Genomic DNA, 17,405 nt, shown 5'->3' with positions numbered 1-17,405 from the left:
CTACACGGAAAACAAACACTTTGAGCCCTGAAGATGATCTCAATAAAGAACGAGACGTAGGCACAATAAAAAAAAAAAAAAAAAAACATTTTTCCAAAACTTAAATCACAGCAGACGGCATCTCACGACCTCCACATAATCAATGTTGAACGAACGCTTTTGTTGTTGCATATTTAAAGTGCAGATGTAAATAGATAAATGAATTGGAAAATATGAACACACTATAGATATGTTTTGATTAATTATATATTTATATTATTATTTTATATTGAATTATGTACAGACATGGAAAGTTAGAAATTTTAATTAAAAAATTGGCAGTAATAATATAACTAATGCGTTATTTATCATAGTTACAAAATAAAATAAGATTATTCGNTGTTAAACTGCCAGTAGACTGTGTCAGTCAGGTTGATCCAGTGTATATTATCGGCGTCGAAGATTTCCTCGTCCCAGCCCCCGAAAACTATCTCCCCGCCTGGTTCTACATCCGAATCGCTAGAATAAATAATTATACCGTTATTATAATTGGGCAGAAATTTAGTTTAATTGCATTACCTGCTCAAGAAAAACGAAAAGACACCTTTGGTCACGACTTGTTGATCCATCATAGTGAAAAATGGAGGTGTAACGTCGCTCGCAGCCAGGGCGCTGAATGCTAGCCCGAAAATCCCGTCAAACATAGCACCATCCCTGTGATCGCCGCTGATTTCGGTGCTTTCGGCAAACAACTGTCCTTGTACTCTGTGACCGCCGATCTACAACAGAAAGGGCTTAGCGATGTGCGAATTGTGAGGATTATAAAACAATTACGTAGAAATCGTCTGATGAAAGAACACCCTCGATGCTTCCAGACAAGAAATTGAGATATATGTAAGTCCCATTTCCTACGTAAGTAGATGACTTTGAACTATCATATTTGTTGCGTCTCTCTAAAACAATCATAGTTGAATCAGCATACAAAGAGTTAAATTGTATATTTATTTATACCACGTTCCTTACGATATACTAATACTTACTCCAATCAGATTATGCTTTTTTATATTTATCAAACTTTATCAACAGAATGTAAAATTGCGAAAAAAATTTTGTTATCATATTATTATTATTCAATTAATTAATCTTTATGTAAGGTGTTGGCTGAGATAAAAAAAAATCAGTTCACGAGCGGAATTCGAACCCACGATCTTCGGAAAAATACGCCGCTACTCTACCTCTTGAGCTATCGTGACTCCGATCCACTCGGATACTAACTTCCCATCTCAACCAAACCTTTCGAATTTTCCCTCCGTTTCGCCATTTTTCAATGTTTGGTTGAGATGGGAAGTTAGTGAAAAAAGATTAATTAACTAGGAAGATGTTATTTGGTCAATCGGAACACGAAATCTAAGAAAATATTATTACTGTAAGTACGAATTGTATTGAATGTTTTCTGCTTTTCGAATATCACTTTCTGATGGGCGTATGCACTGCGAGAAAGGGCAAATATGTTGTATTGTTGAGTATAGTATCGACTTTGGAAGATTGGATGAAACCTAGGTGCTAGTAAATTAATGGAATTGACCAGCACGTGATTTTCTTCCAAATATGTTAAACCTTGATTTGAATAACTTTAATACGTCTTTGAGCTTATCGGTATGGCAATCTACAGACAGTTAATTCGCAAACTGCATTCATTACATTGATTCATTTCTACTTGCCTTTTATTCTACTTAAACAAAAGGACGTAAAATGTAAATTATTAACATAAAAGCCCGACGCATCTAATGAAAACGTTCTTATTTTTTCTGGAAATATTACAGAAGAGAAATTTTCATTTCATCATGACTGGGTTAAATATGAGAAAAGTTGACTACTCGGACAGAATCACCCAATGTAGAACTGAGTAGTATTTAGTATATAGTTCATCACTTTCGTCACTAATGGCACTAATAAATCCCACGGAAATTGTTATTTTTCTGACATTTTCAAAACTTCAGATAATAGAAATGCTCTCCAATTGTGGTTGAAGGGAATTCGTTATTTCCACAATGATAACCTTATGAATTCTTCAAAATGCCTTCTTCTAAATACAAAAAACTCATTACAAAAAAAACCCATAAAATATAATAACAGCAAAAATAAACAAAACAATTTTAATTGCAAAACACTTTATTATTAATTTTCAAATTTTAAAATATGTTTGAGGATCGGTGTATTCACAACATCAAGAATCTCTACAAGATATCAACATTGTAAGGCATACATCTGTGCCTCCTAAATGTTTTACCCCTTCTGACGTCAAAAGCGGAATTAAAAATCTACCCCTCAAGAAAACTCCTGGATTTGACGTACATACACTTTCCATTCTTCACAACTAACAAATTTCGTGATTTTTTCTACCATCCTGTACAACAATCCTTAATGCAACACCTCGCAAAACTTATTTGTAAGTCTTAGAGGTTTTCCTTGGTTTACACAATGCCTAAACCAAATTACTTTACGAATACCTACCACCCCATCAGTTTACTATAAAGTATAATAGTAATTATCTAGTTTTCCTGGTGTGCTTGACAAATTAATACTATTCAATTAATTAAGGTATTGAGTTGTGATAAAAAAGTGAGTCTCACGAGCTGGATTCGAACCCACGACCTTCGGCTTGATACGCCGTTACTCTACCACTTGAGCTATCGGGACTTCCGTGGAACACGATAGCTCAAGTGGTAGATTAGCGCCGTATCATGCCGAAAGTCGTGGGTTATAATCCTGCTCGTGACACTCACTTTTTTATCTCAACTATAAACCTTAATTAATTGTATAATAGTAATGTCTTCAAAAACACCTCTTTAAGCATGAAAAAAATAGGAGCGTTGGTGGCAGCAACGGTTTAGGCATACTAAGGTAAAGGTCCTGGGTTCGAACCCAGAGGCCCTGCGTTCAAACCCGAGATCCTTACAAATGGGCTTTTTTTTTTAAAACATCGGCACTACAAAGGGCATATAATCTCGTAGTTGAAATACCCTCGTAAAAAGCATGAAAAAACTTCTTATCTTCTGATAAATATAATACACGACCATCTGGTCACTGTTCCATATTATAACGCGTCATCGTGTTGTGGACAGCAGCACTTCTTTCTTTGAGAAGAAGAAATGCTACACAGTGGTCTTTCTCGATGTCAAAAGCTAACGTTCGGTCTAGCGCCTTGGTATGCTTTGGGAACTCAAGGGCTACGTATCCCCTATAAACTTCCGTAAGTCCTACATGTCTGCCCCTCAGCGTTCTCATCCGCTACTTTCAATAAGTTGTAACTATGCTAACACTGAAAACTCAAGGCCAACCTAGCCTCCACAAACATCTTCAAATCTTACGTCGTCGGAAGTCGGCTATAGCGCTCTTTTCTATCTCGTCCTAACTTAGCATACTCTGATTGCACTGCCATTCTAGCCTACAGCCCCGACCCTAAAACACATCAACATTCATGGAACAGCGATTCAAAAATTGCGAATCAATCTCAACACAACAAAGTCCCAAAATATCATTCTTCATCTCATCATTCCTCCTCCAATATATTATTGTAATTTCACTCCCTACCTACCGAAAACTACATCCACTACCTTGGGCTGTAGTCAAGCAACTGAAAAATGAAACGTTGTCATTGATATTCGAAAAGACTTCAAGACAACAGATCTAAAATCGACTATTCCCTTTATAAAAAAAGTTGTAAATTTGTATTGTTGTATTGCGATTTGTAGTAGTAAGATAGATTGTGAAGAGCTACAAAAACCTCAAAACTAACCTTCAATCCTGAATTAAAATTAATCCTGAAGTTCAACAACTTCCTCCTTCTTCCCTATAATCCTCCTCGTAATCTTCCTCGACGTCTTAAAAGACAGTGGCCCTGGGACTTGAATGATTGTAGTTAATCAATGATATAGAAGTACTACGACCGTCAGTTTATGTATTTCTATCTTTTTTGGTGTCTTAAAAGTTAATGCATGTTTTAGAATTAATTTATTTAAAATTTAACATTTTTAAAAATGTATTAGTTAGCCTAATGTAATATATTATTCGTGTCAGATAAAATATTGAATAAATTCTATATGCTTTTAAATTGATGAGAATTTACAGTAAATATTATTTTTCTAATTACTCTATTTAGTGTACTAAGTAGTCTAGTATTGTTGTTTTTGTTAAAATAAGAATAAATATTTACTATATGAACTAAACGCAGGCGTTGTTGACCGAATTAATTAAATTCCGAGAGTTCTTGGATCTCAGTGTTTTAATCAACGATTAATTATCCAAAATGATAAAACGATTTCAATAGCAAATGTAGAACAAAGTCCAATTCGTTGCAAAACCACGGCTTCTATTTAATTCGTCTACGCTTTTTTAAATTCGTTATTTAATTTACTTTCGGCCTTATTTAATACCGTCAATTATAATAACATATCATAACAACTGTATCTTTTGAAGGCACTAACCGCAAGTTTCATTACATAGGATTGAAGGCACCCAAAGATTCGATGATCCAGTGTCAAACAAAACGTTAAATTTCTGCGGAGGATTTCCGATATGAATCTCGCCGTAATATTGCACCTGTTGGTAAATAAATATTAAATCAGTGAAAATTAGTGTCATAAATTACATAATTACGTTGTGGTAGTTGGTTAACGGTTCGATGATAACTGATGTATTCAGTGTGGGTTCAGAAGAAAAACTCGTTCTTTGGGTGAAATTGACAATTTCTTCGGCTCCTTGAGTGAACTTGTGCAGCTTTACTCTACGAGCAATTATCTATAGATCTATTTTTTTTTAAACTTAGCTAGCGTTACCTTAGATTTGCCGAACATATTCCTGTAATAAGGAGAAAAATAATGGCGCGTGTGACCATCATCTCGAGTTCCACGATATTAATGAAAATGCGTTTTACTTGAGATATCGAGGTTTGGGAATGACCAATATTTATCGGAATTATCTGGCAACAGGTGCCCTGTTTGATTTCAATTTTAAAATAAGAGTTATAACTGTACCCCAGAAAAACAGCATCTATTAAAATCTGAATTGTGCTCATGTCTATACAATTTATAACACCCAATTTATTTATTTTTAATTAAAAAACTGCTCGTAATATTATAAATAATGCGTTATTTAACATAGTTACAAAATAGATTAAGATTATTCGGAGATCGGGAGATGCGTCTGCTGTGACGTAGGTTTGTGACGTAGGTTTTAGACAAACATTTTCCTTATCGTTTTGATCTTTATTTAGATCATCTTCAGGGCTCAAAATGTGTCAGAGTGCCCCCAACACGACAGACAAGAATGACACATCTACACGGAAAACAAACACTTTGAGCCCTGAAGATGATCTCAATAAAGAACGAGACGTAGGCACAATAAAAAAAAAAAAAAAAAAACATTTTTCCAAAACTTAAATCACAGCAGACGGCATCTCACGACCTCCACATAATCAATGTTGAACGAACGCTTTTGTTGTTGCATATTTAAAGTGCAGATGTAAATAGATAAATGAATTGGAAAATATGAACACACTATAGATATGTTTTGATTAATTATATATTTATGTTATTATTTTATATTGAATTATGTACAGACATGGAAAGTTAGAAATTTTAATTAAAAAATTGGCAGTAATAATATAACTAATGCGTTATTTATCATAGTTACAAAATAAAATAAGATTATTCGGAGATCGTGAGATGCGTCTGGTGACTTCGGTTTTTAAAAAAATTTTCTTTATCGTGCCAATGTTTCGATCTTTATTGAGATGATCTTCAGTGCTCAAAGTGTTTATTTTCCGTGTAGATGTGTCATTCTTGTCTGTCGTGTTGGGAGAAAATATTGGGGCACTCTCAACGCGACAGACAAGAATGGCACATCTACACGGGAAACAAAAACTTTGAGCCCTAAAGATGATATCAATAAAGATCGAAACGTTGGCACGATAAAGGTGATTGCCAAGTAAGTAGACATGTACTTTTTTGTTTTAATTTAATTGTCTTTTTGTAAGCATAGATACATTATTCACTTTTATATTGGGATTTTTATTGTTTTAGCGCTAATATTGAATCATAATTGATTATGATATGGGATGGCTTATGCAATGTGATATTAATTAGTGAATTTAGAAGTTAATCGATAAGTTTTCATTTTGGTTCTTTTCGGTTTAACGGCTTTAAAATTTATCTGTCATGGGATTTGATGTTTATTCCAATTACAATTATGACTAGGCAATCTCTGTTCCCAAATGAGTAATGATCATAAAAAAGGTATTAAATTAGAAAATCTTCATATTACGTACAGGTATAAATACCCGTCTAACGAGGTATAGCAGCACAAAAAGCATCTAAGTTGCTAACAATGAATCCTTATTTGCTACTCCTTTTGGTATCCTACCCGGTATTTTGTCAACGTACTATAAGGTGAGTTAATTTTCTTTAGTCATTTTAACATCACTGACTTTCGTTTACGATCAGCATTCCTCTCAAAAAGTTTCCGAGAGAACACAACCGCATGTCTCCAAATAACGAGCTAAGCAGATGGAAACGAGAAGACAAAGAAAACACCAAACCCGTGTTCATTTATGACGTATGAAGTATATTTTACAATTAGACAGTTTTCGTAAAAAGGTAAGAGGTGGAAATATGTGGTTTAAAAAAAAAAAAAAATAAGTGCACTTGTTTGTCCATCAAGGTAATATTTTACATAAACTATATTTTTGTTAATATAAAATTATACAATTAATAACTACCTCTTTCCTTATATTTATTAGAACTATCCTGTCGATGCATTGATAATAAAACGGCTAAAATTACAATTTGCCTTACCGTAGCATAACAAAACAAATAAATTTCAGCCTGCGACGTATGGGATGGTCGGCGTTGGCACGCCGATGCAACAAATTCCGATATTGTTCGACACGTATTCGAACGTAACTTGGTTGTTTAATAATGACTGTACCTCAGAAATATGCCGTAAGTGTTTTCCCTTAATCGATTTGATAAACATAATCAATTCGTTATTATAACGAAATGTAAAGACTATTATGCTAAGGAAAGTAAATAAAGCCTAATAAATAATAAAACATTTCCGTGATTTATAAGTCACTACCGATCTGTTTGATTCGTCGATGTCAAATACGAGCAAAACTTGGGGTGCTGTGCAGAAATACATTTACAAAGATCTTAGTTTGTACGGACGATGCACCGTTGACTCATTTGTGGTAAGCCTAATGGACGATTCATTATTATTCATAATAGTTTATAAGAAGCAATTTAAATTTTATATTTCGCAGCTAGGAGATTTTAGAGTAGAAAATTTGACATTCATAGATGTCCGGCAAACGGAATGGACTAACGCTGTGGATAGATCAAAAGTGGAGACTTACGCTGGCGAAATATCACTTCGATTTCCCCCATTTAATAGAAGAGGTAATGGTATGTTGTCACACTTGTTGTCAAACGGCGCCATCGACGAATTGATCTTTGGACTTAAGTTACCAAGGTAAAACGAAATCAAAAATATATATTTTTTAAAATTTATTTTATTTATTGGTACCTGTACAAAATAAATACACATTGAACAAATATTACAAAATGTATATTCCATATTATTAATTATATAAAAATTTGACATATCTCTCAGCCCAGGAGGTATTGGAAATCAGCCAGTTCTGGAAGTTGATTTATTTAGTTGGGATGGTTAAGATAGGAGGTCACGAGGTAATCGACATTTTAAACAGCATTCAGCATTATAAGAGTGACGTTGAGGAGTTTGGACTTGTGGTTTAGTGTAGAGGGCTAGTTTAGAGTGAAAATTAAGGAAGTGTGTTTGCATCATATTCTTTACGAAAAACATTTTAAAATCTTTATGGATCATTTGATTAGAGATATAGAAAGGAGAGTTGTGGATACGGCTGTGAACCATGAATGGCAAGGATTGGTTGGACGATTTGGCCGAGATTGCAAATCAGTCTGATGAGGGTTTTATAAGCTAGTTAGTTATGTATACTTACTTTTGTGTTCCAAGTAGCCCATATCTTTTGATAAGTTTTTGTCTTTTTAATCGTGTATGTAAGTTCTGTCTGCTACCTAAGTAAAGCCCATAGTAGCTAGATTAGATGAGGCTACTGCCTTATTGTTTATGTGTGCTATTTATTATGTTCCTTTAAGTCGAATAAAACCGCCTAGATCAAAGCATATTTTACAGATTTACCGCGTTCTTCACCCTGTATAATAACAGCAGAATACAAATTCACGTTTCACACCACAAGAATAGCACCACATTTTATATCAGTTTAAATATTTGGTTCAAAATTTATATTATATCTGTATTCTCCAATTATTTTTCTAATCAACAAATGTTTTCTAATACTCTCCGGCCCTGATGATGACATGGATAAAGTTCGAAACGTAAAAAAACCACGTGTTTTTCTAAAAAAAAACCACTTCATTCTGACCGATCCTCACTACTTCAATAAAAAACTTGATATGTCCACTGGTAAACAGGTTTGACGTTTGAGCTTAAACTCTACTTGTCGGCTATTTGCTCGTTCAACGTAGTGCACCAGTCGGTAATGAGGTTCTGATGATTTTGTATCGTTTCTGTAGCTATGATCGGATTGGAGTGTGTAGATAGGATTACGCTGTCGTCCACATAGGTTTTGAGTTGTTAATTTTACAGTAAGGCTATAATTCTACTGCTGTAGATGAGGAACCCTCCTACCTAGTTAATATTTCAAGAGAATATTTTTACCCATCTTTCATTTTCTTTAATTGAGTTTCAATTAAGTACGTTGTTATCTCGTTTTAGTTAAAAAGCTTCAGTACGTGTAATAACCGTAGAGCCATCAATCATAATTTATATATCTCTTCTTAAAAAATAACTTTGTTTAATTATTTTAGTTATAAGGATGTCGACGTGGAAGGTGAACTTACTGTAGGAGATTGGGATCGTAATTTCGTCAACGAAAGTTCAACTAATTGGATATTGATATCCATATTGATATAAGATTGCGTATTATAATATCAGATATTTACTGGGCGTTTATCTTGAAACGTACGTATGATGTATCGTTCTTTGTAATTACTACTGTTTGTAGAATATTTATCCCTTTTTTTATTTAGTATATTTTATGGCAAATACGGCTTTGAGATGGGGGTCGGTGCAGTTGTCGATACAGGATTGTCGATTATAGTGGGACCGCCATTAACTGTTACAAACATGTTTGAGCGCATCCGACTATCTGTAAATACCATACCAATAACGATTACATCGTTTATGACAAATTACGATGGCTTTGCGGTGAGATGTAACTCATCAGGTCTTTCCAATTTAGTTTTCATCGTTAAAGGAAAGAATTACGTACTAGAACCAAGTGATTATCTTCTGCCGGTAATTATTGACAGTGCTTATAAAATTATAGTTAAAATGAATTTATTTCAACATCATTTGAGCAATTGTAGCGTAATGACGATAAAACCATTATAATATTTCAGATGGACGACAAGGAAGGATGGTGCGCATTTGGCATAGCGATGGCGAATAATACAGATAGAGAATGGAGATTAGGAGATGTATTTTTGTCGAAATTCTACACTGTTTTTGATGCTAAACGTTCCCTATTGTCTTTCATTCTATTGTGACTACTAATACGTGTGGTTATTCCGAAATGTTTTTAAGAAAAAATGTGATAAAATTATTGTGTGATAATTTTAAACATTTATCATTTCACTTTTCTGCAATAAGCCCATGACACGTTTTCTACGAGAGGGCTCATGTTCTATTAAACTTTTTAATTGTTAAAAATATAATATACACATTTTAGGAATTATACTTATTTTAACCTCAGAGACATCTAGTTGTTATTTCTTAACTTTAAATTTTAATACTATAAAACTATTATACAATATCTTAATTGCCCCAATTTGGTCCTAAGGACACGAACTGTATGGGACAACTAAGCGTTTCTGCTTAACAAAATCCAATCCCTACAATCCAAAATCCATCCCAAAGTAATTTATGCTTTACTCTACAACCTATATCACCAATCGTACATGCTATCAAATATACCCTACGTCCAAAACCTGGCTCATTCCCGCTAGTTAAAATTTCCTTCCAAACTATCCTCTGGCGACAACCTGTTCATTCTCAATCCGTCCAGCTCAACCCTTCCTTCCAATTCTCATAGAGGACTGATGAGCAGGTGGCCTTGCGTCCATCTGATTTTGTAACTTGGGCAACTCGAGGGCTGTTGACTTCACGACATAGAGGCCAATTATGGTCATTTTCACTGAATGGTTCAAAAAAATCACGCCCGACATGCAAATTCATTACGTGCATTTGTGTATGTACATCAATGTACATAAAATAATATTTGCGTGTTGCATTTTGTATGCATTTGTAAAATATATAAATTCATACCAAACTTTCCAAAACACTTATTTCTCATCCATTTACCCATCTCCGCTGGTGATTCGCAGGATAGCGTACTCGCTCCCCTTTGAACAATTACACACACACCCTACACTCACCCTAACACTTTGATTTTGACCTCTGGCAATGACACATCAATACATACCTTCGATAATACTTCACCTAGTTTACAAAATCATTTACACTTGGACTGTAGATCGACAAAAACATACGTGATTCCCTACGAAACTCAAACGTAAAAATTTAAATGCAAGATTCAGACTGCTAAATGATTACTTGACAAGCAAACCAAATTCATGTCCTTTTTTTTATATTACTTGTATTTCTAATATAATCAGAAGCCCCTCAATTTCGTCAGTACATCTTTCGAATCTGATCTCCATCTCCTCATGATTGCCAAGAAAAACAAGAAAAAAAGGAAAATAAATGAAGTGCAATGAACTAAAATCCGGCCCGGAGGACCAATTTGTATGCGAGAGAGGGCGACCGCACTGAGGCCACGCAAAAACTTAGTTGGCTAACATCAGTAAAGGATAGTTATCTTCTCTACGGTTGAACGAACGTTTTTGTAGTTGCATATTTAAAGCGCATAAATAAACGAATTGAGAAACATTGACAACAAAAACATTTGATATTAAATAATATATAGAACATGGGCAGTTAGCCGAAAATTACTGCAGATCATTAGAGTTTTTTACGATAATGCTGTAATCCGTATATGGAGAGTCCCTTTTCTACCTTTTAATTCTATTCTAACTAGTTATCTCAATGGGTATGACGCGGGGAAATCTCTTATTATTTTCTCTCATTTTGTCCAACATCGCTCAACTTTTCACTAATATAGGATTACCATTATATAGAGATAAAGAATTATATTTATTGATGTAAGGTGACGACCTAGTTTTTTATTTACCTTTAGTTTTTTAGGAAAATTACTATACCGACAAACTCAGTTATGGGGATTATTATTATTATTTTTTTTTTTTTTTGACTGGCGATTCCGAAATTTAGGTCATTTCAGCCCCCACTGAGTCTGTATTCCATTTACCCTTTCAAACACTACATTCATACAAATAAATACATTAATGACATAAATACATCCATACGGTACAGTCATTCCGTTTGATCGTTGGAGTACTTTTATAAATATACCGCCATCGACCCCGAACACACACTCTTATGCTCTCAACGTTCGAGGGGCGATCATGACGTTACATTTCACCCTCATCCCTCGCCATTCACGCTAATAACTACATGCACTCAGACATATAGGGATAATTAAAATCGTACTAAAGTGATAATTGGGTTAGTTTATTCCGTAGGTTGTTATAAAAATGTATTTTTTATCATGATCCATAATTAATAGATGTGATAATTTGGATTGAAAGTGCATGATGTACTGCTCTATCTCGGAAAGTGTGGTATTCTATTCACTGAGGAAGATTTGGGTGTCGAAATACTCTTAAGAAATTGAAAGAGAATAGGTGAAATTTTTTAAACAAATATTACATCTCCCAAGAAACAACGCGACTGTACACAGCTGGCTAGAATTAGGAAAGCTCCATTCAACATTTAAGGAGAAAGAATGTTTGATTACTGGCAGACAATTTTGGAATGCCGGACTTTCAGTTGAAAAAGCAATGTTATCTAAATTTATTTGAGTTAATATATAGATATAATCTCATTCAAGTGGGTGAGATAGATCCTAAATTATCGCGTCATCACCATATTATAGGGCCCAAGAGTTGGAATTAAAAAAAAAAATTTTGATTATACAATATTAACGCTTAATAATGAAAGCTATGCCATTTAATTGAATTGTTGAATTAAGTAAAGAGTTGAACCATTTTTTGTTCAAAAAGTGCATTGTCTACAATTCACTAGTTTTAGTGGTCCGCTTGACCAATTAATATATTTCAATTAATTTTTTTTTTTTAGTTGAGATAAAAAAGTCAGTGTCACGAGAGAGATTGGATCCCACGATCTTCGGCTAGATACGCCGCTACTCTTTCAGTTGAGCTATCGTGACTCCGATCCACTCGGACAATAACTTCCTATCTCAACCCCACCTTTTGAATTTTCCCTCCTTTTTCCATTTTTCAATTTTTTTTCAAGTAATCAAAATATTTCAAATTTTCAAATTTATGCAATATTCTTCAAATTTGCAGAATAAAATTTGAACCACCATACCACTGAGATATCACTCGGTTAATGCTCAGATCATCAAGGTCGTCAGTATTAGCAAAAAGAATATGCAATTGTATATAAATCCAGGCTCTAATCATAACGCAATTAATAACTTCGTATAGAAGTGTTTGAATTTAATTAATTCTGTAATCTTATCAATTAATAATTCCGTGAAATACTATGACTTGTATATTTCAGGCGATTTAATTATACCATCCTCGATTACAGATTCTAGTCAGAAAATTCCTCTTACGTAATCTTCCGATTAAACCGTTTTATATCGAACGGAATATCGTAAAAATCGAATGTAAAGATGATTTCGTTAAATAAAACGACCATAAAAAGATATACTTAGTTTGCAAAAATGAACGTTGATAATTTCAACCGCTACGGTTTTGTAAATTGATTCTATTGTTCGTGTAAAGAGAAAAAATAATCAGAACTCCAATTAACGAGAAAAGTGGTTTATTTCCTTTTCAGTGACAAAATTTTTCTGTGTGCTTAACTTAAGATGTCCTCATGTATATTTTCACCTAAAAGAACACAAATATTCGAGAACACGTGTTTAAATATTTAAAATAGTGCCTTTTCGACTAAAAATTAATTAAGTAAGTAACGTCATCTCATAATTCAAATTATTATGTACACAAACTAGCAGCAAGACAATAAACGACGACGCGTTCGAAAAAATTATGGCCATTATTTGTTATATACAGGTAACATTACAATTTAACATCTATTCTTCTCATCCTAGTTGGTTTATTTAAGATCTTTTATAATGTAGTTTTTAGGAGGATAGCATGAGGTTCGACGTATCATTTTATTGAAGTAATATCGATTTCGGAGCACCATTCTCCCTCCATCAGTCTCCATAGTTAAAATTATATGTAAATATTAACAATATAATTATTTTTTATGTAATGTCTTGGTTGAGATAAAAATGTCAATATCACGAGCGGTATTCGAACCCAGGATAGTTCCCGTGGTAGAGCATGAGCGTATTTAGCCGAAGGTCTTGGGTTCGAATCCCGCTCGTGACATTGACTTTTTCGTCTCAACCAAGACTTTACATAAAAATAATAATTAATTGAAAGAAGTAACTTGGTCAATTGACCACTAAAACATAAATGGATTAAAAATATAATTTTTAAATAGTTATAAATACAATAAAATATAGTAATCGTAAAATTGATGAAACAGACAGCTACAACGTTTCATTTTTGGAAACTTATAACTAGTAGGTTTTTATGTATTACACATATTCCACTGGTTATTCGTATAGCTAGGTCCTTACCAAAGTCTTTGTTCATAAATTAAGTTTTTATTAAATTTCACTATAAAATGTAAACATGAAAATTATTCCTAACAATACAGGTCATCATGATCAACTATTTAACCCATCTTTCTGCCAGAAGTTAAATTTGGTGGTGATACCAGTCACTCCTCACATCCTAACTTGACATTCTCGTCATTTTCGAAGTTCCTGCGTTTCAAAAAATGAGCCACTGACCGGACAAAATCATAGGCAGACGATGCTATGTCAGGGGTAAGTAGGGTGGGGCAAGATGCTAGTACCCTTCATTTCAGAAAGTTTTTCTGTGGCTAAACGTGAACGACGGGGAGGAGCGATGTCTTGCCGAAATATCGTTTCGTCTCGATTGAGCGAAACAGGATACTCTCTTGTAAAACTCCATATACGCTTTCGAGCTGTTCACAGTTAAGCTCTGCGTCAATGGTTCTGCCATTTGGAACCAGCTCAAAGTGCCAAACACCCTCATAATTTCACCAAACACAAAGCATGATATTTTTTCCAAATCCGAAACTTGGCGAACCTCTGCTTGAAATTCCTGGCCTTGCTGTACCCACTATTTTCAATGGATAGGTTTTTTTTTCAAATATCCACTTTTCATCGCTAGTTATCATGCTACAATTTTTGTACCAAACTTTTATTAAAACAAATATCAACTCGTTGTTGGGCTTGCGCGACTGACAAGTCATGAGGACCTGATCAGGGTGGTATATTTCGGACCTTAAGCTTACTTAAATTGCACCGTACCGTTGTATTTGAAACCCCAATTTCGGACGATCATCTTCGAGTAGTCGCATAAGGATCCTTACCGACTGACTTCAGTCGTTCAGCATCATCCACCAATGAAAGTCGACCAGACGTGGACTCATACTGAAGGCTGTTGATTTCAGAATTAAAACGGCTAAACTAAAACTCTGCAGTGGTACAATGCACGACATTTTGACTGTCAATTTTCTCGGCTGCTGCCTTCGCGCTTAGTCCTTTTTTCCAGTAGGACCTCAGTAGACAACGAATGACAATTTTTTCTTCCTACATTTTCAGTGAGATTTATAAAATGGAATGAAAGGCAGAGTTAGTTGGTATACATAATTAATTAGTTAAATAATTAGTCAAAGTACAAAACTATATACACATTGTTTACATCAGAGTCGAATAAGGAGTAAGATGGAAAATTTATTATCACCAATTGTTCAGAAATCGTGAGATGCGGTCTGGTGTGATGTAGGTTTCAGAAAAACATTTTCTTTATCGTGCCACGTATCGATCTTTATTGAGATCATCTTCAGGGCTCAAAGTGTTTGTCTTCTGTGTAATTGTGCCATTCTTGTGTGTCGTGTTGAGAGTGCCCTCCCACTAATGACCACACATTTATTATCACCAATTAATTAATGTACAAAGACTTTTGTTAGGGATGGTTTGTGACAACCTAGTGTTTGAATTGAATTAAACGTATTCTCTATTCATTTCCATGTAGGGTACTGTGAATCTACATGTTATTTTATTGATACATAACTTTACATTATTTACTTTTATAATTCCACATTTAAAAAATACTTTTAAACAGTTCCATTTCATTTTAAGTTAATTATTATTATTATTTAAACTGTTATTTGTTCACATTACACCATAAATTTTAAATTTTATTGTTAATTTTGGTACATTTTTCAAATATTTTTATACTGTTTACAAGTTTTATTTTTTTTTCTTATATGTTTATATTATAAATATTCTAAATTTATATAGATATGTTGCAGTCCTATTAGCTTGATATCATTATTATCTTTATCTACAATCTTAACATCTTCGAAATTAATTTTACGTTCAATTTTTGTTGTATGTTGCTCTAATTAAATTTTACTTTTTTATTATGTTTGGTGTGGGTAGACTCTTCAGTAGAACAAGTTCTTTCAATGTATGCATTTTAGCATTAGCATTGCATTTATAAACTACATTGCACTGTTAGTTTTTTTAATTTTTATTAACGAGGGTTCGCAACAGCAGAGGTCATATAAACCCTCAGGGTGCCGGTGTTTTTGAAAAAAAGCCCATTTGTAAGTACGTGGGGTTCGAATGCAGGGCCGCTGGATTCGAACCCGGGACCTTCACCTTGCAGTGATGAGCGCCGTGTCAACGCCTAAACCGTTGCGGCCAACGACGCCCCCCCTATTAGTTTTGTTATTGTCTCTTTTATATGCAGAGTGAAATATTCACACTTGTTCACAAATCTACATGCAGAAATATTTTTTTTTTTTAATTGTGTTCTTTTATTATAAGCTCTTATTAACTTTTCAGTTAAGCCTTCCTCATAACAATTCTCACATAATGTGGTACTGTATTATTTATTTTATTTTTATCGTTTCTTTGCAATTTTTGGTAGATGTTAGATAAATATAATATATCCTTTGTTATTCTCTTATCTTATTACTTATTTTCTCAGGATAATTGTTTATTCTTGAGACTTTTTTAATTATTTCCAAATTACACTTGTGAAAATTTATCATAGTTACGGTAAACTTTTTTTTTTAACTTTCTTTCTTTACTACTACTTTACTTCGTTTATTTTTTCTACCCTTGAATACATTGAGTAAACATTTAATATGCGATCAGAATATTATGAAGAATACTTATAACACATAAGACTCACGTAACACATAGGGAAAAAAGAAGAAAGACGATTATGCAATTCCAAAAATGAAACAAGGTAGTTGTTTTATTGTTTTAATGTTTGATGTTTTATGAAAAATTATATTTATAAAATTGTTTTTATAGGTAACTTTTTAATTCGGAACAGGTAGAGAGAATAGGGTTGGCAGGTGCCATCGAAATCGATATGGTTTCAATAAAATGACATGTCGATTGATTGTATTTGCGTGAAAGGCAACTTAAAAACCATCATCAAATTAAAATTTAAAAATAATTCAAAATAAATTAAAATAATACGTTTTTCTAATGTTTTCCAAATAACCACATTTTCCTGAAGTACTTACATAAAAACATAAACGGAAAACATTCTCTAGCCAATATGTCAATATGTACTTAGAAAAATGTTGTTTATTTTACGGCATATAATTCAGGTAACATTGTAATTATAATATATAAATATATTATCAAATAAAAATAAAATAAAAATACTTTTTAATTGTTATAGTACTGTTAACAGAAATACGACCTATCAGGAAAAATCTCAGCCAAATAGATATACTCTAAGTTACTTAGAAATATGTCATTTATTTTGGGAGGAATGCTCTTATTGTAGAATCGGATTATGTTTCACAAGACGAAATCCGATCTCTTGTTTACTGGATACCTAGCAGACTTACAGCCCCCGCGTGGCCAGAGGAGTTAATACGCGTTTTTAAGAACAAAACTAAGTGATAAATTGTTAGGTAAATTTTAATCAATTTTCCGGCGTTTTAGTACATTTTATTTCAAAACATTGTAATTAAATACTTTTTATTAAAACTCATGA

The 17,405-nt window shown here is 33.4% G+C and overlaps 2 protein-coding genes across 3 annotated transcripts; one reads left to right on the top strand and one right to left on the bottom strand.

The window, feature by feature from the left end:
* Window positions 1-371: 371 nt before the first annotated feature.
* On the bottom strand, window positions 372-6,943 carry LOC106672743 (cathepsin D-like). The gene is made up of 7 exons (XM_024225606.1): window positions 6,834-6,943; window positions 4,818-4,975; window positions 4,639-4,765; window positions 4,467-4,581; window positions 814-932; window positions 559-758; window positions 372-498 (listed from the first exon to the last, which is right to left on the bottom strand). Exons 2-7 carry the CDS (start codon window positions 4,877-4,879, stop codon window positions 372-374), a joined length of 750 nt encoding a protein of 249 aa, XP_024081374.1. The 5' UTR covers window positions 4,880-4,975; window positions 6,834-6,943.
* Window positions 5,946-9,857, top strand: LOC106672750 (gastricsin-like). Of its 2 annotated transcripts, XM_024225616.1 has the most exons (8): window positions 5,947-6,428; window positions 6,483-6,594; window positions 6,863-6,980; window positions 7,110-7,228; window positions 7,301-7,509; window positions 8,910-9,063; window positions 9,132-9,399; window positions 9,504-9,857. In XM_024225616.1, the coding sequence occupies exons 1-6, from the start codon at window positions 6,367-6,369 to the stop codon at window positions 9,013-9,015; spliced, it is 726 nt and encodes a 241-aa protein (XP_024081384.1). In that variant the 5' UTR covers window positions 5,947-6,366; the 3' UTR covers window positions 9,016-9,063; window positions 9,132-9,399; window positions 9,504-9,857. The 2 variants fall into 2 exon arrangements, with proteins under 2 accessions (XP_014259894.1, XP_024081384.1); XM_014404408.2 differs by having other exon boundaries at window positions 5,946-6,428; window positions 8,910-9,399.
* Window positions 9,858-17,405: the final 7,548 nt, after the last annotated feature.

This window comes from Cimex lectularius, unplaced genomic scaffold, assembly GCF_000648675.2.
Source record: "Cimex lectularius strain Harlan isolate CLEC.00 unplaced genomic scaffold, Clec_2.1 scaffold108, whole genome shotgun sequence".
NCBI lineage: Eukaryota > Metazoa > Arthropoda > Insecta > Hemiptera > Cimicidae > Cimex > Cimex lectularius.
Note: the sequence above shows the minus strand (reverse complement) of the source record. Positions and strands in the feature narration are given on the sequence as shown.

Coding starts and splice junctions, on each gene's coding strand:
- LOC106672750 (XM_014404408.2), top strand. CDS start 6,367: ATGAATCCTTATTTGCTACTCCTTTTGGTATCCTACCCGGTATTTTGT. Junction 6,981..7,109: donor CTGTACCTCAGAAATATGCC/GTAAGTGTTTTC, acceptor GTGATTTATAAG/TCACTACCGATCTGTTTGAT. Junction 7,510..8,909: donor TTTGGACTTAAGTTACCAAG/GTAAAACGAAAT, acceptor TAATTATTTTAG/TTATAAGGATGTCGACGTGG.